Source organism: Macrobrachium nipponense, chromosome 15, assembly GCF_015104395.2.
Source record: "Macrobrachium nipponense isolate FS-2020 chromosome 15, ASM1510439v2, whole genome shotgun sequence".
NCBI classification, from domain to species: Eukaryota; Metazoa; Arthropoda; class Malacostraca; order Decapoda; family Palaemonidae; genus Macrobrachium; species Macrobrachium nipponense.
The window spans coordinates 76086696-76108314 of record NC_087208.1 but is presented as its reverse complement, the minus strand read 5'-3'; the positions used below and the strand labels follow the sequence as shown (position 1 = coordinate 76108314).

The 21619-nt window shown below is 35.4% G+C and overlaps 1 protein-coding gene across 1 annotated transcript in view; it reads right to left on the bottom strand.

The window, feature by feature from the left end:
- The window catches only part of LOC135195072 (piezo-type mechanosensitive ion channel component-like), a 347594-nt gene that overhangs the window by 105709 nt on the left and 220266 nt on the right, over positions 1–21619 (bottom strand). The window contains exon 33 of the mRNA XM_064221446.1: positions 11559–11680. Coding sequence (XP_064077516.1) covers positions 11559–11680 — 122 coding nt within the window. The remainder of the gene's footprint in view (positions 1–11558; positions 11681–21619) is intronic.

The following is a 21619-nucleotide window of genomic DNA, read 5'->3' as shown; positions in this document are numbered from 1 at the left end:
ACATTGGTTCCTGATGCTAGTCACTGCCGTAAGATCCTGCTCCCCTATTGGTCAGCATCTGTCCCATCATGCCTCTATGTAAAGGCATTCCTTGACTATTTCGTTGTGGCAGTGTTATCGTAAACACCTGGAATTCGTTCGTTCATATAGATTTTGTTTGTTAACGTAAATTCGTGTTAGTGATTTCGCTTTCGTTGTACTGTAAGTTACTTTATCGTGTTGCGTGTGAACTTAATTACTTACGTTATTAGCCATGGGTCCCAAGAATGTTGCTGAAGTTCACAGAAAGAAGAGGATGCTTTCTATGGAGATGAAGATGGAGATAATCAAGAAATGTTAATATTTTCTGCCATTTTTTAATGTGTTTCGTAAAGTTTAGTGTAAAGTTTTCTGCCATTTTTTAATGGATCATAAAGTTAAGTGTGCATGTTTTTTGCCATTTGTCCTCCTCCTCTGTCGCCACTTTCGGACATTGCCTCACTCGAAAGGTAAGATTCCAAATTTTACTACATAGTACGTACATGTACATACAGTATTTCTTGTACCATGTACACTAATACACTTTATTTACAGGTACAGTCATGGTTGGGTTAGGTATTGAATGGTCAAAATTGGTCAATTTAGCTTTATAATAAAATATACTGTGATGTTTTTGTAGAGCTTGGAGCGAATTAGACAATTTACAAGTAAAACATAGTTCTAAATAAGAAAAAATCAGGTTATGAAGGCCGCTTCAGAACAGATTAATTTTGTAACCTGAGGCACTACTGTATGTATGTCTGTGTGTGTGTGTATATATATATATATATATTATATATCTATATATATATATATAGGAAAATATATATATATATATATACTATATATAGGAAAATGAAAAACAAGAACTGCCGAGATCTTTTGGTCTTAACAACCTTTTACTTAAGGCTTGGCTTAAATAAAGGGTTGAGACCGAAGGATCTCTGCAGTTCTCGTTTTTCATTTTCCTTTGTGGTATTACCCTTTTTTATTCATACATAGCATCATGTTTTATATATTTCGTGATCAAGTTATTCATATATATATATATATATTATATATATATATTATATATATATATATATATATATATATATATATATATATATATACACACACACACACACACACACAATCAACCCCTGTATTCGCGTTCTCGAGATTTGCGGACTCAAATATTCAAAGATTTTTTCTGTTGAGCCTATGTATAAATATTCATGAAAAATTGGGCAATTTGCGGCCTTTTCCGTCAGTAAATACTCACTAATTACTAGTGTATTTTGATATTATTTTCATGACTAAATACATTTTTATGATACAAAATTATTTACTAATTTTCAGATATTAATAATGATTAATGCTGTATTTAGTTTAATAATATTAAATGATATTGAATAGTAAAAATAACAATTCTCTTTCTCTCTTATTTATATGTATGTTTTTGTATCGCATTTCTGCCAAAATGTCTGTCCTCCCATCTTACATACCTTTATATATATACCCAAAATGTAGCGTACTTTACAGCCGTTCCACCAATACATATACCATCAAAATATGTATCCTGTACGCTTAATTATATGTATATTTGTAGGTGCGAGAAAGCACAATCACAGTGAGACTCCGTTCCCTTTTGCATGTGTGTATGATGGACACTACGTTTCCATCCACACAGCTGCCTTATATGTATCCATTTTTTATCAGTAAAGTTAGTACATTTCTCTCGATGTCTCTGTTTGATCCTCACAACTGGTGACCTGATTAGGACAGGCAGCAATTTTGGCCGCTCCCTCCAGAAAACCATTAATGGACTCAAAATGGCGCCTCAGTCTTGGTTTTCTGGTGCTCCTACCCACGGTTAACCAAATGCCATTAGAGGACTAAAAATGGCACACCCTCTACAGGAGTGTTTTGGCGTTCCCCTCATGGTTTAGTCCACCCTTAACGACTCACATCGACCGTAGGTAAATAACACCATTAACAGACTAAATATGGCACTCACACATTTTGTTGTTTGTGAGATGACGGACATAGAGAACTTGGGGGCGCCTCCGACGCCCCACACTGCGCCCTTGCAAGCTGCAGCTGCACACCCGCTGCCTCACCCCACAAACCTCCTACTCCATCCAAATGCTGCAATTCTCCCGGCAGAACGTAGTATCCTGGCTCTAGCGAACTGAGATCCAGTTCAGACTCCATGGTATCACAGAGGAGGGGATCAAGGCCGACTTGATTACAGCAGCTCTACCGGAAGAAGTTTTCGACCGTCTCACGCCATGGATGGATACATACATCAAGCTACAAATGTGCTTTAATATAATTCGCTCTACCTCGGAATTAATATATTTTCATATATGCCTAACCGAAGGGGAATTTTTTTAGGCGATAAGAGAATTGTCGGCTCCCTGGTGCGAACCGTCCAAACTAAACAATTCTCTTATTGCCTAAAAAAACTCCCCTTCGGTTAAGCATATATGAAAATATATTAATTCCGAGGTAGAGCAAATTAGATATTAAAGGACTTTTGTAGCTCGATGTATGTATATGAATTACGGCAATGTGATATGACTCATATAATGGCTACGTGCTGTCAAAAGCACTGCAACGCTACCGAGGTCGAGGTGGGTTGATGCAGTCCCCAAACAACGAATACCTGAGAGCGACAGGTATTTGGAGGTGAGAGGCGGCATAAACTTATAGCCTCTTGCGGTGGTGGTGTGGGTGAAAGCTTCACTGTTGTCCTGGATTTATTTGGTTTCGATAGTTCGCGCCCAGGAGCCGACAATTCTCTTATCGCCTAAAAAAATTCACCTTCGGTTAAGTATATATTAATTCCGAGGTAGAGCAAATTAGATATTAAAGGACATTTGTAGCTTGATGTATATATATATATATATATAATATACTAATATATATAGATATATATATATATATAAGTATTTTATATATTATGTCACCTCGTATTCGCAGGGGATGCGTACGAGAATAGCTAGAACCCATGAATAGTTGGAACCCTTATAGAAAAAACCACTAAAAATGTTTATACCTGGTTTTTTAAATATTTTTACCACAAAAAGTGCATTTTATGAGAAAATTAATTTAAAAAACCAGGAGTTTGTAGAAATTTCTCATAGAAAAATAATGCGAATAATGGGGGTAAATGTTCCAGAGAGAAATCCACAAATGTGTGAGTCCGCAAATGCCGAGAACATGAGTACAGGGGATCCACCGTTTGTATGTATGTATGTATGTATGTATGTATGTATGTATGTATATATATATAATGTATGTATATATAATGAGGAATAACTCCAAAGCAATCACCATGAACATGAAAAAGCTATTGTGTTGGCAAACTGAACTACAAAATGATGGGTGATGTCTACTCAGTAAAATGAAATTAAACCTGAGCCATACCCCTCAAAAACATTGATTTATGTAATCTGAACAACAGTCATTAAATGTAATGATACAAATCAAGACGTGAGTAAAATGATCTTTGATGGGATGAATTCTTCATCTGACGCTGATTTATGTGGCCAAAAATTCATCCTCTGTGAAAAACATCTGACATTCGAGATAACTGTATTGGACAAAAATATAGACTAGTAGAAGTAACGTCTTCAAAAGGAGGTCTCTCAAGGAAACCTGATCCAAGAGTTCTTCTGATTTTCTATATGGTTCCTCTAAATAACAGATAGTCAAGAATCTCAATGTCATGATCAATCAGCATATATATAATCTCTAATGATATGGATAAGTTTGGGTCCTTCATCACCCTAAATAGTGTAGATCTGTACCCTTTAATATATTAATGCAAAAGGTTTTCTTTCAGAAACCTGAAAAATTCTGCAATTACTGTTATGAAATGGGTAAAGTGTTATCATTATTGTGTAAACCTAGTTGACAAGATTCCAGGTATTGTAATAATATTGCAATGGAGTCTTGAAATGGCTTGAAAGACTTGGCCAGGTAGTTACCCCTGGGATGCGTGACGGAAGAAGCAGAAAATTTGTGAACCATGTCTGCTGGGATCAGCTTAGTTCAGCTTATGATGAGTTTAAATGACATTTCTCGATAGTATCTGCATATTATCCAAAAGAAACACAAGGTATTAATTTTCCACTTGAGTTTCTGAGAATGGCAAGCAGTAAGTTGCAAGCTTGCTGAGCGAAATTGCAGACAGGTCTACTATGGTTATGTCCCTATGTTTACAGGGCATGTCTTCCTAATCATAAACCAAGTTTCAGGACGATGCTTCAAGACACATTGAGTAAAGGAGAACCCTAGTGATAGAATGCTCGGCCGAGAGAAAACATAACCGTTTTCATTTAAAGTCACTTACAGTTTGCAACATGCTTAAGTAAAATAAGAGGTTTGCTCTTACTACGAACACTTCTTATACACAGCCAGGACATAGCAAAGGTCTTTTTTGTTTACACTGAATAGTACTGAACATAAAATGGAGATTAATGGTATATGGTCCTGTATTCCAATACGAATACTATACTATTAAGAGTTGGTAGTTTATCAATAGCTTCTACAATATCAGAAAATGTTTCCTTTCCAGAACAAATGATGCATTTTTTAAGCAAATTTTCATTGTAAACTAAAAGCTATGAAAGAATTTATCTACAATAATGCATAATATTTTATAAAAAGCACCAGTTTGGAAAACAAGTATAAGAAGCTTTGCTCAAGCTTTCCTCTACTTCCACGGTGCACATCCATCATTGCCTATTGCTGGTCCTACAAATAACACAACAAAATGCTATCAAAATATTTCAAAACATGTAGTACTACAATCCCATAAAATTTAAGTCGTACAACTGTTGACTTTGAAGGAATTACTCCATATGAAGCCCCCAACTTTTTTCAAAGTAAGACTGAAAATACTTTTAATAAATCATGAATACAACATATAAAAAATTACAGATATTGGTGTCCATTATGGATAAGCCATGAGCACTTTGCTGTTTATCATAGTCATAAAAAACACAACAGTGCAGTAAAGGAGGCTGCATACAGCTTGTCGATAACCTATTACTAACAGCAGCATCTGAGGAAGAAGTTGTGGAAATATCTAAAATAAGGAAAAATAGACTATAGAGGACAAAACTGAAAATCAACATAAGCGAACAAAGTTTATGGTGACTGCAGCAAAATGAAATGGAAAGTGACCATACGGTTGCTGTGGAAAAGGTGTGTGTGTCAACTCAGTATTTTGTGCCGAATATCATCAATGGTATAAGAGATGTTCAGGGTTACAAAATATGTAAAGAGTAAGATTGTTTTACACCATAAATATATTAGAAGAGCAAACGGAGAAGAGAAAGAAGTGGAGAACCATAGAGTGGAAGAAGAGCAAGTCTTATAAGAGACAGAATATTTCTGCTACTTTGGGCAGACAGCGCTACAAAGCAGGGATTAAACAGGCAATAAGAACGTAATATTGATTGCTGAGAATTAAAACTTAGTCAAATCTCGATATCCGATTTGGACACATAATGAGAAAAAGGTGGTAGATATGGAAGTAGTAGGAGAAAGACCTGTGGGAAAGCCTATGAATTCATAAGATGGAGAGAGCAAAGAATGAAGATAATGTTTTACACACCTAGCCACATGTAATAAGAAAGTTAACGTGAAAATGTGAATGATGATGATGGTGAAGCTACTATAGAACATTCATTTCCTGGTTAAGGCATGAAGAGGATCAATTGTGGCAAGCATTTCAGTTATTTCACAATTCTGTCTTTAGGGAGACTGTTAAGTCTGAAAACAGGATCTCAAACCACTTACAGGGCATATTCAACACTTCAAACTGGTAAATTCAATGTTCATATCAATCTACCTTCAGATCTCCAAATGAATGAGACAACTGTGTAATACTAAACATTACAGTTCTTTAAACATAACAGTAGCTAAATTCTGAAAAGACACAAATTTATTTAAATGATATAAATGACCTTACTGCAAGAAAGGTGAAAAAAATATGAAGTCTTAAGAAAATTTGTTATATAAAGATAAATTCTAACATACAAAGGACCTTAGATCCAGTAAAACTAGGAAAGAAAACGTGACTCCTCCTGTCACTGAAACAGTACTTGAATTTAAGTCCAAAATCATATTATATAGCCTACTCTGTTCCTCAAAACTGCTGACCATTGGCTGTTGCAGCGCTGGAATTGTCTGACTTCATTCATGGTACCCCATACATGAGAAATGTACGTACCACGCACCCGAGTATGGGAATGAACTAATCGTGATCAGAGGAGATTAATGGTTACTGTACCATAACTTTGAAGAAACACAGGATATTAATACTGCACAGGAAAGATTTACATATTCACTTAATGGAAATTTAAATATTTCTTAAAGGAATTGACAGAAATAAAACAGAACCAGTGGAAAATGAATTTTAAGAGAAAAACTACATTTGCTTGATTTTTCTTTCAGAGTCAGCACCAGGGATAGGTGACTGAATATGGTCCTTGCAAATAGCAGAAGCGACAACAGTTGTTAACCTTCAATTGACATATTTGCATTAGGAGGACACCTTTTGTGCTTAACGCTTCGTGCTTTACCAATTTCTGGGTAATGAAGTCATTAAAGTTAATTACCGGTTAAAATTTCCTGTCTTACACTAAGAACTCCCTAAGGTTGCATAAACAAGCAGGATATCTATAGCGAAAATTTTTGCTATAGAAATCTTAAAGGCCATCTGTAAGACAAATTTTCCTTTCACAATATAATTTAACCAACAATATTATTACACTTCTTTTCTTGTACTGGATGCACTGGATTACAATGCTTTTCTCGTCACGATCTGCATAGTGAATAAAAGAAGATAAAAGGGAAAGCAATGTAAGGTGACGAATCTCCTTCACAATGGATATGTGTAAACATGATCTTAACATGCAGTTTTTGCAGATGCCTGAGAGGAGAGAAACTATCTTCAAAAGTGGTAGAGAAAGAAACTCAATTGGTAAATATACAAAACAGATGACTCCATCCAATGATATTTTAAGCTAACAGCATATAATGTAACACAAGAAACCAACATTTGAAAAATAAAGTCAATGTATTCAACTGCATCGTTATGCATTGTTCAGAAACAAAACTGGACCAGGAATGGGGTACATAATGAGAGGAGACAGAAGGAACAAATAAGCTGTTTAGGGTGCAGGCTAAACAGCAAGGGTTAAACAAAAGTAAATGTCTTACAATTTACCGGCAACAGAGAGATGGGAGAAAAGATACCATTCAAGAGGGAGAAAACCTCTCCTCCCTTCTAATGGCCCATGCATCTATGGATGCCATTCCATAAAGACCTTTCTTACCCTATGCAGTCTGCGAAGCACCAATGAGAATAAGAACTAAGTAATACTTGTCTGGGGTCACTATAGTCTTCACTACAGAGTAGGACCTAATCCTCTGAAATAACGTTTACAATGAAGAAACAAAGAAACCAGGAGTGGCTAAATATTTGTAAATAACTGTAAATCTGTTGAGTTACAGTATAATTGGGGAAGGCATAACAAACAGGAAAGAATAATGTACAAGAGCATTCATACATAAAACATCTATTACAGTATAATGCACATCAAGCAGGGAACAATCTAATCATATTTAAGAAGAAAAGTGATTACAACACCAATGTAAAGATACTAATTTATTTCATTTCAGTCAATCATTGCTTCAAGTTGAAATAAACTGTTTTCTCAATGCTCCACTACCAGGCAAAGAAAAATAAGAATAAAAGACAGAATATACATAGTGAGATGTATAACAAACAATAAAATAAAAGTGAATGGAGTCAAAGGAAGTCAATCATTGAATGTTAATTAGCCACAGGCCTTAAACTACAGGCACAAGTGCACTGAGGAACTTTTATCCAATGATCAGAGTTATGAGGCTGTCCACCATAGGATAGAAATTTTGGAATTTTAGTAAAAAGTTGACAAAATTATCGCTGATTCACTTTACCTTGAAGTTGGTTACAAAACCTTGAAAATTGGTTAACCAATGTAGTACCAAAACTGAGCTTTCCTAACAAACTCACGTAAGGACCAACCACACTTCATTGTTCATGAAATTCTTAACATAAGGAAGTAAGAAGTAGGGTGTGGGAGGTAAAAATTCAGATTATAATTGATGGCCTTGCTTGAAAAATAGTTTTTGTTAGGAAAACTGTTCATTGCAATCATAATTTCCCTCAATCGCAATTTATGTGGGAGGCCAAGTGCCAGGAGAACGCTCATGGGCTGTGTGGGTCAAGATGAAGATCCAGTTAACTCACAGGGTCACTATGATGAGTGGAAAACCCATAATAAGTAAGATAAGCTGCTAGTATTGGTAAGTTCCAAACAAAGGGTAGATAGCAATTTACTTTTCAACTGAGATGTAGCTGCATGTAACCCAGGAAGACAATGTCTCTTGCATAACATCTCAAGAAAATTCAGCAAAAGTATTCTATCACTGCCAGGTGCCTGCATGATATGTATCCATGCTATGCTTACAAATAAGTGACACAGAGAGGACTGATCACGTGCACTCTCCTGTAACCTATCTAGCCTCACTGTCTGATCAATCCATATACTACACAAAGATGACCTGCCTTAACCAAACCAAACTAATATTCCTCTAAACTTACCTATCTTGTTGGCCTGCTGAGGGAAAAAGCCTAAGTCCTTGTGTTGTACACAGATACACAGATAGTGAATGAATAACCTTCATCGGACATAGCAAAAGGTCACCCTCATTACCGGACTATGATTTTGTTCTTATTTCACATGGCAGAAAAACCCCTAAACATCATCAGTAAGTAAAAACATATATACGTATTGGATTTTGTGTTTTCTATAGTCAGCATATTGACAAGATCTCATAGTACTTTTCAAGTTAATTTTAGACAAATTTTAGACCCAAACTAAACCAATAACCAAATCTCAATGAGATACAAATTTTGTATTTCAACTGTTCAAATGCATTAAACTTAGAATACTGGTAACATTCGTAGTCATACCGTAATTAATTTACCAGTAACATAATACGTATTTTATTAGCTGTCCTCGAATAAGGACAATGAAATATATCGAGTAAAGATCACCATCTTGCATTCCCTACCCTCTCACCCGTATCAAGCCGTACCCTTGGCCCTAGACATACTACTAGTCCTACTTGCTCTACAGGTCCCTCAAAATTTTGCCCTGATCAACTTTACAACTTGCACATCATCTTGTGGTTCTGAGACAGTGTGACTTGAATGATGGTGGTATTGTTCTTTGAATCTGATTACGAGTAGTATTATAAAGCCAATATTGCTTATTCATTCTCTTTTACTTATCCTCTCTTTCCCCTTAGTATTTTTCTGTTTTAGTTTTTTACCTAATTTTTTCTTTTCACGTTATTACGATCTGAAAAATGCAACCAATCACTGTTAAGATTCTGGTACACTGTTAAGCAATAGCATATTTTTTTCTGTTTTCGAGATTGCTTCATGCCCCATTTTCTTACTTTTATGCTTTAATGATAATAAAAATGAGTAATTACATATGTAGAATACACATTCAAAGAGCATGATACGTGATGTGTATTATTATTTTTGAACATAATGACAATTATGTTGGCAACTTAATGTTCCATTACATATTTTGCAATATTTATCCTCATATTTATTTACATAAGTGTGCACCTAATTTTAGTTGTGTTTGCCTGTAAGTTAAACGAAAAATGAAACACTTGCAATAGTCTGGCAATGCCAACTTAAGATTAAAAAGTCCCAAGACGAGCTTGCAGCATTTTATGACTGTCTGATAAGACTGAAAATTAAGTGAGCAAAGATTAACTGTCTGTTTTGGAGGGATTTTGTTTCGGAATCCAGAACATCAGTTTTCCGTGTGGTGTTAATTAATGCTGATACGCGAACTGAGGGCTGAAAGGGTTGAAAGGTGTAATAGGAGGAAAACCTTGCAGTTACACCATGAAACAATTGTTAGGCTAAGATGGATAGACGAGAATATGAATGGGGGTACAGTAAAAGGAATGAGGGGGATTGGAGCTAGGGGCCGAAGGGATGCTGCAGAGAACCTTAAGGAATGCCTTTAGTGCACTGTGTGAGATACACTACTGATGGCGCTAGCCCCCTACGGAGATCAATTTTTAAAAGTCAAGCCACAAAATACCCAGAAACAAAATCTAAAATCATTATTTAAGTGATATCACATATAAAACAAAAAAGGCCAGTCTACTGATCAGTAGCAGTAAATCACATAAAAATGTAAATATTATACTAAAAAGGTTTCATAGTGTTCTGTCTGAATGTAACAACGCTCGTAGTTTGGGAATTTCAAATGACTGACCAAATTAATGTTAACAGCTGATATTACATTATGAAAAACATTTCAAATGGAATATATCATAAAATATGACTTAAATGCTTCAATTCATGAAATAATTGTCCCTTCATTCCCCTTCCGATTGATCTGCTTGTTCTCTATGCTGACGAGCCTGCAGGAAATGTGTGTACTATTATTTAGCAGATAACTGGTAATTTAAAACTAGTAGGTGGCATTATTAGTCCATTAAATCGAGATACTAGTGTATAGAGGGAAAACTCTGGAACAATGTAAAGGCACTGCTAAAATGTGAAATTAACAGGAGAAAAGCTCAAGCACATAGTGGTTTTGTACAAGTAACAGCCTATGACAGAAATACCTGATAAGTTGAGACGATTGCTTTTTCCCACTGATTTAATAAACAATTATGTTAAAAAGATTCTCACACAGTAAAGAGGGTTGAGGTGGTCGGTTCCTACCTGAGGTTACAAGCGGTGCATTAGACTTTGTTATCATGTGTGGTAGACAGCAAACTACTTTGTCTGCTGACATTCTAGACCAGCCACAAGTGTTGGCTAATTGTGTTGGATGGGGTTGTGATAACAATGCAACATACCAGTTTTTTTACCAAAAGGGTACACATTGAAAGTTGCAGTGAAGAAAACAAGTAAACTGATGAAAAAATATGACTGAAATACTACAGTAACAGAATACATTAAACAGGTTACATAGAAATGGAGAGATGATGTGACATAGTCTCCACTGGTGCTAAAGAAAACATCTTGCAAATTATAAGATTAAACTTACAAAAATTAAATCAAATTAAGAGAAAATGCAAAATCCAAAAACAATTGGCATTCCTTTCTGGAAATATATCAATTGGTGCTTCCATATGGTTACAAGATAGGAAAAAAGAAGTGTCTAACAACTTTGATGTAAACTGCAACTAAAAGTACTACTAGGTTAAAGAGGAGAAAAGGCTTTTCGTTACAAAAAACAAACGCTAAGTAATTCAGGAAAGATTTCACTGGAAAAAGTGCAAAAATCTTAGCATATTCAATTACTGAAAAGATGAAGAGAGAAAAAGTTAACAGGGAAAGTTAAGTTTAAAAAGGTAAAACAGGATATAACAACCTTCCTAACAACATTAATCCAGTTTGGAATTCTTACATAAGAGTACTAGGAAGTTAGAGTTGTTCTTTTTACCTCTGAGACTGTCATGCCAGGAGGAGCATCATCCTCATTGGGTTCTTCTGGGATTTCAAGGGGTGCCAAGCCCTCATAGTCCCCATAATCCTCAAACATGTAGTAGTCGCCAGAACGAATAGCTGATAAGGAATAAAAGTGTGAATTAACACAGAGTTCAAGAAAAAAATCACATCATAACACATCCCTTTCATTAAGCACCTAACTCTTTAGTCACATTATGACTCACATATAACACACTACTAACATAAAAGAGATTTATGAAGTTCATTGTCTCATGGTAAACATAATTACGATAGTATAAAAAGTAAAGTCTACAACAATACTGGCAACTATTAATGAAATCTTTACTGTCTAATTGAAAATAATGTTAACATTCAGGAAAAGAAAAATGAATGCAAACCAAAAGTGTGTTCACAATGTGACCCATTTTAGTAACTGACATTTATTTGGATTTTCTTTCAACTAACTTCAATGACCAATATACAGTACAATAGTGTATTTGTTATCCCCATATATATTCAGTAAATATTACAAAGAAGAGCAGTTTTATGCAAAAATGACTATTATGTAAATAGCTAAGAATCTCTTGTAAATACTATAGGATCACCACTCAAATGCAAATTCTTTACCATTTAGAGCAAATAATTTATTGTATACATAGTAGAAGTGAATGTCCACTTGTGATTAAATTGGTGAGTTGGAAGCCCAAAGCTGCTTAAGATTACAGTTAGTGCATACATGGCATGTTTACGTAAAATTAGTAAAAATCCCCAATAAATCTTGAATGCTTTGTCAGTGACAGCAGTATGTACAATTATCTGTTAATACTAATAAGCTGCTGACATTCATCGTGTTAAAAGTTACATCTTTACAGGAACTGCAATGTTAATTTGATTTGATTATGCAAACTAATAATGGTACTGTTACTATAAAATTCTTTTTATTAGTGACATCAGGTATAATAAAGATACAATCCATGAATCTTGAAATGAAATATAGAATTTTTGTGTTGGAAATGTTGTGAGTTTTATCCCTTTCAGCTGAAACCAAAATTATCACACATACAGGCATAAAATCCACCTTGGTACTTCAAATTATGCCTGTTTTCTGCCGGCATAGACATTCTACAAGGCAGAAAATGACATCAGGAACCCAATTTTTCGAGAAATCATCTTATTCCATCATTAAAGAAAAATACCTCATTATATCATGAATAAAACTTTGAAAATAATTATATTCTTGAACTAAGAAGCATCCACAGGGTGTATCAGTGCGACATTATGATCAAGCAGAAAGTATATAGAAAATGAAGACATTATACAACCACTACACAAAGTGGAAAATTGGAAAACTATATCGAGATGTCCATAGAAAAAGGTAATGACAACTATTTGCTGACTATTGCACACACATTATACAGCATTCAAAATGATAGTGGCAAATAAGAACAAAAACTAAGAAAATTAAACATTAAAAATGGTGAAGGGTATTTTTGATCTATGTCTATATAAGATATAACCATTAAAGTTGTGCAGAGGCCTACCACAATCCGGAACTTCTCAAAATTGCCAAAAAAGAAGCAATTTTTAACTTGGCTGTTCTTGGTATCTTCCTAAACACCTAATTTTATAGGTTAATAATGTTTCGTCTTGAGGTGGTTTACAACCCACAGTGTCATGTCGGCAACATTTTCTTAAATTCATCAGGGTTTCAGAAAGTTTTATACGTTATCATAAATGTTCACAATTTTACTTCCTGGAAACCCCTGTAAGCCATACTATTGTTATCATCTGCTGTCTGGCAGTAGCATAAAATCAACCTTATCTGAGTCTGATGATCTGTATATCACAGAGGGTTGATACAGATCATCATGAATGCATTTAGATTTCGAATCTTAACAAGGTGAGATAAAAAATGGTCCCTGCATAACTCATTGTTTATCAGCAGAAGTAACTGAAACATAACTATACAAAACAAAAATCAAAGCCCTTGAAATTATTAAATTTCCCATGAAATATCAACTGACACATCATGAACAGGTCTTTCACTTGTATCTATTTTAAAAGCTTCTTGACAACATAGCGATAGTTCATAGTGTATTGTAACGCACAACTGTAAGAGTAAAATAAAATCATAAAAAAGTCAAGAGAGAAGGAATGTTAAGTGATTAGGTAATTTCATTTTGTATAACTTGGGATGACTGATTTTTCAAGCTACAGGTTTTCTGCCATGGACTCAAACAGCAATATGTTGAATCCAGTAAAACCTCAAATGTGAATTCTTTAAAAAGATAGAATTGATAGTTCCAGTCTGCAAATCAGCCAGAAGTTAGGACATCATTTCAATTCAGCTGCCCTTTTAAAGTTGTAGTTATTAGTGGCAAACTGGCCAGTAGTGAAAGATGGCTAACCTAGTTCATTCAAACTCCTAACACAGTACTTAAAAAAATGTTAATGTAAAAGGATGGAAAGTGGAGCTTCCAATTACTCCAGTTATTTACAAGTGATAAGAACTGACATTTTACTTTGGTGTTCAATAAATTGGTGAATAACTCTCAAATTCCACAAGTCTCCACAAGTCTACAATCTGATACTAGATAGAGAGGAAATTAGACGTACGATGCTTATAGTTGCAAAAGTAGATGCACTAAACCAGCTAGTGACTGACATTGTAAGTTTTGACATACTATCAGTAATTACCATGTCTGTTCTCTATATGAAATCAAGAATTGCTTCCAGCAAAAAACAATTACACTAAACAAGTGGAAAACATGAATGTAAAAATCATGACAAATTCATTGAAAAGTTAATTTTTTATGGTATAGTCGCTACTGAGTCCTCAAGGATTACCCTTTCCATGGTCTATCCAAAGCTCCATGGTGACCAGACTAATGCTACTGTTTTATATAGCAGACCAAAAACAGTACACAGACCAAATGGGCTATGAGGTCGTAGCTTATCTTTAAGGCTACAAATTATACCTGATTAATCCCATACCTTTAAAGGTACATTAATTGACCAGGATTAAATAATAATCTATAAAAGGTGATAGCCTAACTATAAAATTTCACATCAGTGAGTTTCACATTAGAATGTTACTTATATATATATATATTATATATATATATATATATATATATATATATATATATATATATATATATAGATATTAATATATATATATATATATTATAGTAGACTAGCCTAGGGCTAGATATAAACAATCTGGGTTAGACAAAAGATGTTAGCCTAAGTATGAGCTTACATGTAAGTAACTTTCTGTTTTTACATAGCCTTTACATTTGATATCTGGGTTAGGCAATACCCTATACTAAGCTAAGAGAAAACAATTTAGGGAACATCCTATTGTTGGTGTACTATGTGGTAGTTTAGCCCAAACAGCCTAGGACTGCATATAAACAGCATCCTAGGCATAATCATATAACCTGAAGCCATTTAAAACAGCGGCTTGGATTAACTAAACAAATTAGTAGATAAGATACTAGTCGAAATGGTATAACAATTCAAATTAAAATTTTCCATACCCAGTGCAAAAGGACTAATATAGCCATATAAGGCTGTCAAAACTAACTTAAACCTCAAAGGGCTTAAGTTAACACGAATTTCTAATAGAATCTATTACAAATATGGAAACTGTAAGGGGAACTACAGAGGTGTCCCTCATTAATAATTTAATACTGACTTGCTTTTAGTAACAACTTGCTTTATACCAAACTTGTATGTAGTATGCTAATGGCAGCATGTTTTAAGGATGAATCTGCTCATATTAAGCTGTCCCATGATTCCTAAGGTTCTCTAGGACTAAGGAAAGGGGAAATTATGTCTTTCCGGTAAAACTCCAATAGCAGATATGTAACCCTTTTTTTTTCTCTCTCAGATCAAGATCTATGTTTGGGTCAAAACCCAGAACTAACATCAGTCCTCAGTACCTTCCAGGTGTTTTATGTTTGGGCAAAAACCCAGTAACATGTCCCCACTACCTCCCAGGTTAACCCTACAGAGGAAGTAGAGGAATTTTTATATGGAGACATTCTTATTATGGAATATAGAGTGGCCATTGCCACTGAAATGACCCTGCTGAACCCAGATGGATCAGGGACACAAATTTCAGGTAGCCATGGGTGAAACCTCCTAGAAAGAATTCTATCCCCCTTTGCAGCTATCCATGCTGGTGAGGATCTTTCCCTTACAAGGGATACTGGGATCCATCTGACTACGACTGAAATTACTATATTTTCAGTGGGGTATTGTAACTTATCCAGGACTTCTGCCCCCTTGGTAACAGGCTGTAACAGTTTGTCAAAATGTGCAAGCGTCCTAAACCAGGATATACAGCTTGCAGCATTTGATCAATTCCATTAGGAAATTATGAATAACACCAGAAAATGTCATTGCCACAGAATGGCAATGTATGAGAGACATGATGCATGTTTCCAAAAAAGAATTTAAGTTAGTCCAGTACACTCCAAAGTGTAACAGTACTGCATCCTGCAACCCAAAAGTGAGAAGCATGCAAATGCTGCCCAAATAAGGTCTAGTGTTGGAATTCTGACTAAAAACCACTAACTGGTTAGTTCTGAATACAAAACTTCTAATCAGAACATGACAGGGGCACCAATACTCATCCCTGATGATACTTGGCTAGACGCATCAGTGCACATATTCTCTACCTATAGTAAATATCTAATTAATGAGAGGAAAACTATGATATAGGCTGTACATGTGAAAGACCACTAACAGAAACTCATCTGTGTCTATAACATTAAAAGCTATAGAAGACACCCTTTAACAGGACCAAAGTTGCTCACCAAGGAATCCCAGCCTTCTGTCCTTTAATTTTCAAAATTATTAATCTTGTAAAGACAGTTTTACAGAGTTTTAGTGATTAAAAGATCAGAGACTATGGGAGAATTAAAAGTATTTGCCTTGGTCATCCCAGTTTCGGAAAACTCCACCAACAAATGGGCAACACTACAACTCCCATCTGAAGGGTGAAAAGCCTCCATTACTTATAGCTACACAGCAGAGAAGAATCTCAGAGGTAACAACCTCCGCAGAATTTCATACTAGGATCCATCTTTTTTTTTTTTTTAAGTATTATAACCTTTACAACCTTGCTGGAAGTTGCCATCAAAAGACTTCCAAATTGTTACAGAACAATTGCTGCTGTTGTGGTCAAAAGTCTTATGAGAGCCCTGTGGCAAACATTCTAAGATTTTTTAGAACGGTGCATAAAAGTGGGAATGGAAACACTGGAGGGCCCTAACTAGTCCCTTCCCAGTGTAACTTCATTATTAAATAACAACATTTTTTGTAAGGACCTATTGGAGGAGTCTGTTGTGGTTAAAAACTTAATGAGCAAGCCCATCAACAGAATTGTTACAAGAGTACTCTCTTTTCCGAAAAGGTGGAATTTAGGATACAAAAACCTGAAACTTCACTTTACTCAACCCAAAACGGCTCGCTTAAAAAGGTAAGCCTTCAGTGATCCCATAAGTCTTTCTCCTCAAAGAAGAGGCAGGTGTTCAAAAGGGATGATGCCTCACAAAAGGCAGCAACAACAGCAAGATAACCTTTTTCACAAAGTCCAAAGACCTTATTATAGGAATAAGAAAAGCAATAAATGTAATTGCTATCAAGGACCGAGGCAAAGAAAGAGGTGCTTACCATGGGAATGGTAAGGTTGGGGTCAACTTCAATGACACCATAGGTAATTGAAGTTTTCCCTTTGAGAACACAGCATTAATTTTAAACAGGCCAGGGGTGGAAACAGTCTCACCCCATCACCCTCCTTTAAGGGGTTCTTCCAAAAACCAGACCCCTCCCTGAAATTTTACGTGCAGAAAGGCCCTGTTAATGGGAGCCATAGAGAAACATGCGGATATTTGCCACCAAGCACATCTCTAAGTGTCCCCATAAAGGACACCTCCAAACAAGAGTGATCCTAGACTTATCAACATTGATCAAGCACATTGTTTGCCAAATTTTCTGAATAACTATTGTTGCCCTAGTGCGTTCAATTGATCTAAAAGGGACTTAGACAACTATAGATCTGAAAGATGCATACTGGCATGTACCTTTTGCCAGTCCCTTCCACCCATTCATAAGGCTCTGGATAGGGAAAGATATGTACAGATTCAAAGTCATGCCCTGTGGGCTACACATTGCCCTAAGATTTGACAAAGTTAGTAATGGTAGTTCTTCTAAAAATCAGAAATACAACTAATAGCCCACCTAGACAACTGGTCGATCTGGGGGTCACAAGAAAAGTGTGCTTTAAAAACCTAAGAGCAGTGGTCAACTGACAACGAAGGTTTTATAATAAATTGGCAAAATCCCACCTCACACCCAGCAGATGCTTTCAGTATCTCAGACTGTGTTGGAATACTTTTGACAGCTCACTGTCTCTTCCCATCATAGTCAAAACAGAATAAGGTATGTCCTCAAAACATGCCTTGCACAGCTCAGAGTTTCCAAATGGCAATTAGAATATACAACGGCCTTGTTGCAATTTGCATCAATAATAGATCCAACACTCAGATTACAACAAATGAATGTGAAAAAATTCTAGCTATCGCATGCAACAAACAAGATGCAAGACAGACCTCATCAAAAGGTTAAAAAAGTTGGGGAGATACTTTGGCCTTGATCTCAGAAGGAATCTCTGGCAATACAGGTCACCCTGACTCCTCAGTCTGTATGAATGATAATACATACAGTTGACAGGTTGGGAGGACGTTGGGAGGATCGTATGGTGGCAGGGAGGTGTTTAGGTACTCAGAGGAATTGTTGTTTCAATTTCCTGGAGGTGATGGATGCATTTTTGTCTCAAAAAACTCAGACCTCCAGGGGAGAGACATTTGGTTGGTTCTAGACATGACTGCAATGTCCTATATTAAGAGGTCGGGATGTTACTCACCTCCTCTCAATATGGTAATGCTAGCCATCTTTCGATGGGACAAGAAAGGAAGTGGTACTTGTCTGCAATTCACCTTACGGGGTCTCTAACGTAATAGTAGACTCTCTATCAAGGAAAATGACAGCCTCAACACAGTGGAGTCAGAGAACCACTCTTTCAGAAAATAGCCAACATGCTTCCACAAATGGAAGTGGATCTGTTTGCCACATATAAGAATCACAAACTGCCAGGCAAGCAACAGCAAGAGATGTCTTTCCTACATTAAGCACTCAGGATAAATATACAAGAGGCCTCTCGTTCTTGGCTAAAATCGTTAACATATCACTGTAAGCATGTAGATGAAAAGATCATTATAGTAGCAGAACTACTCATGTAATTTTTCTTTCAGGGTTGATTCCTTCAATCTCAATGGCCATGCTCATGCTGTTCTGCTTTAAAGATCGTCTGCAGCCTTTCATAAGGTCTAATATTGTGTAAAAATTTACGTGCCCAGGATGTCCTGGTATTTACGTTGGATCTACCAATAAACTGCTGCAGATGCAATATTGCAGCCACATGGGGTATAGTTTTAGAACTGGCCAGAAATTAAATAGACCAGAGCATTCAAATATCAAGAATCATGCCATCAATTGTAAGATTGAAGTCAAGAGATAGCACTTCTCCATTTAATGTTACACTAAGGACTCTGAGTATCTAACAACACTTGAGTCATTATTTATCAAAAGGCTTGTTCCGGTTCGTTGAATAGCGGCAGTTCATCGTCTCCACTATACCTGGCGTAGTAGTTTTTTTGTGACCTGAATCACATTTCTAGTCATTCTTTCTCCTCCTTTCCTAGTGAATGGTTGGTGTTTCAGGGGATATGTTTTAATGTTCTTTTTTCACTTTTAACTTTGAAGTAATTTGCAAATTTCCAAATTATAATTTTCAAATTTTAAATTTTATATTGTAATTTTTAGGTGTATTTTGTTTTTATTAATTTAAATTGTACTTTTATTTTAACAGACTGATGATGCACAAAGTTCCTGTATGAAACGTTGCTTTGCAAATAAATCCTGTTTATCTTGATCATGTGTCTTCGGTTTTGCTGAAGTAATGTATATGGAAGTTGCTGCATATATATATATATATATATATATATATATATATATATATATATATATATATATATATATATATATATATATATATATATATATATATATATATATATATATATATATATATATATATATATATATATATATATATATATATAAAACATAAGGGCAAATCGGAGAATTAAAAAAAAGACGATGGAAAGAACTCATGAAAGTCCTATCACAGAAAGAGAAAACTCGATAATATGTAAATGATGATGTATCATACATACGACCAGTCTATTCTTACATTATAATTATGATATCTCTGGACCTCTTACCTTACTGAAGAAACCAACATTAATTCGATACTACCTTTCTGGGTTGTAATGTGAAAGATCTTCAGAGGTCATGCAGAAGTTCTCAACGTTTCACTTTCCAAAATGGAATCATTGCATTCAAATACAATGCACCACAGAAAGTCCGTGCTACAGATCCAAGATGCTTGGCTATGGCCTGTGCAAAATGTCTAAGATCATGCTGAAATTTCAGAAACGAATACAATAGTACTTCAAGCCCAAGTACCCATGAAATATGGCTTTTGGAAATGCATTAGAGATGATGGTTTGGATACTTGTCAGCCGAGGAGTCTTAGTATGTAAAAGGGATCCCATCATGCAATCATGATATTGCCAATACATAATCAAAGATTTGTTAATTTGAAAGCATCAGTTTACAAGATTTGCAGTCTTTCACAGAGAAGAGCATTGTGCTATCTACTGAAGTGCAGATTCAGGCATACTGTTTGCAGTTGGAACTCAAGCAAATTTATGTTACAGTTCAAAAATACCATCATTCCAGTGTTAGTTGAAGAGACCCCCTGATAAGAACAGAGGTGGATAGGTGTCAGCAAGCCAGAAGCAAGCATGGTTACCAGCCACGAGGTGCTGTGCAGCTTGTAAATCAGCTGCACTTAAGCCTGGTGTTCTTGTTCCGGTGATTTCTGCATCATGGGACCCTATGCTAGGGGTTGGAGGGACTGAGCCCTGTTTGTCAGGGACAAGCTTTAGAAGTTCAGCAGCACTTTCCAGTAGCTGGTCCGTACTTGTTGAGGAGTTGTGGTCCTTATCAATGTCTTTCGAACATAGGTCCTCATGAACCTCTGCCTCTTTGTGTGGTTTCTTAGGCACTTCCAAGGAGTTCTGACTATCTAATTAAGAAAATGTAGATGGAAACTTAAAAGTATAAGCCTCTAGCCCATAAGATTGAAGAAAAAAAATATATGTGGCATCTTTAAGCTAACTGTTTTATAAACATGTGCAGAATTAAAAGCCAAGTACAAAAAATAATTTTGGATAGTTTCTGTGGCAAACAGTTTCAGGTTATTGCAGACCTGAATAGTGTTTGCCAAAAAATCTGGTAATATCTTCCAAAGAAAACTTACACTAAGCGAAAATGTTTAAAAATAGCAAGGACCAATATAATAGTAAAATGTATCAGACTCTACAGGTTGTAAATGACAACGCCTGGCAACAGAAAAAACAGCCACTTATAAATCTACATTGTAGAATTTATGGAAAGTTGAGAGATAAAAGATATAATGATGCACAATATCTATTATCAACCCAGATATGCATAAAATGTATATACTAAAATAAAAAAAATCTAAAAATATTCTATAAGTAACGAGAAAAGAATGAAGCAAACTACTTCACATAAAAAATATTGGACATAAAGAAAAACCACTTGAATTATGAACAAGCACTGACAGCACAACATAGAATTTCCTAAAAGAAAAATTTATTGCTTTTTTAAAAATCCTGCGAATAAAAATCTTTTAAAAAGCCAAACAAAACGATAAATTACAAAATGATGATAAGAATCACAAACAGCAAGTCAAAGCCTGAAAAAGAAATAATGCCTGAAAAACAAATTCATGCATAAAGTAATAACTGCACTATGCACTGTGGACAATTAATCTCATTGGTCTTTAACTCTGTGGAAGCTCTCTTGCCCTAAAATTTTTTTATAAAGACGCAA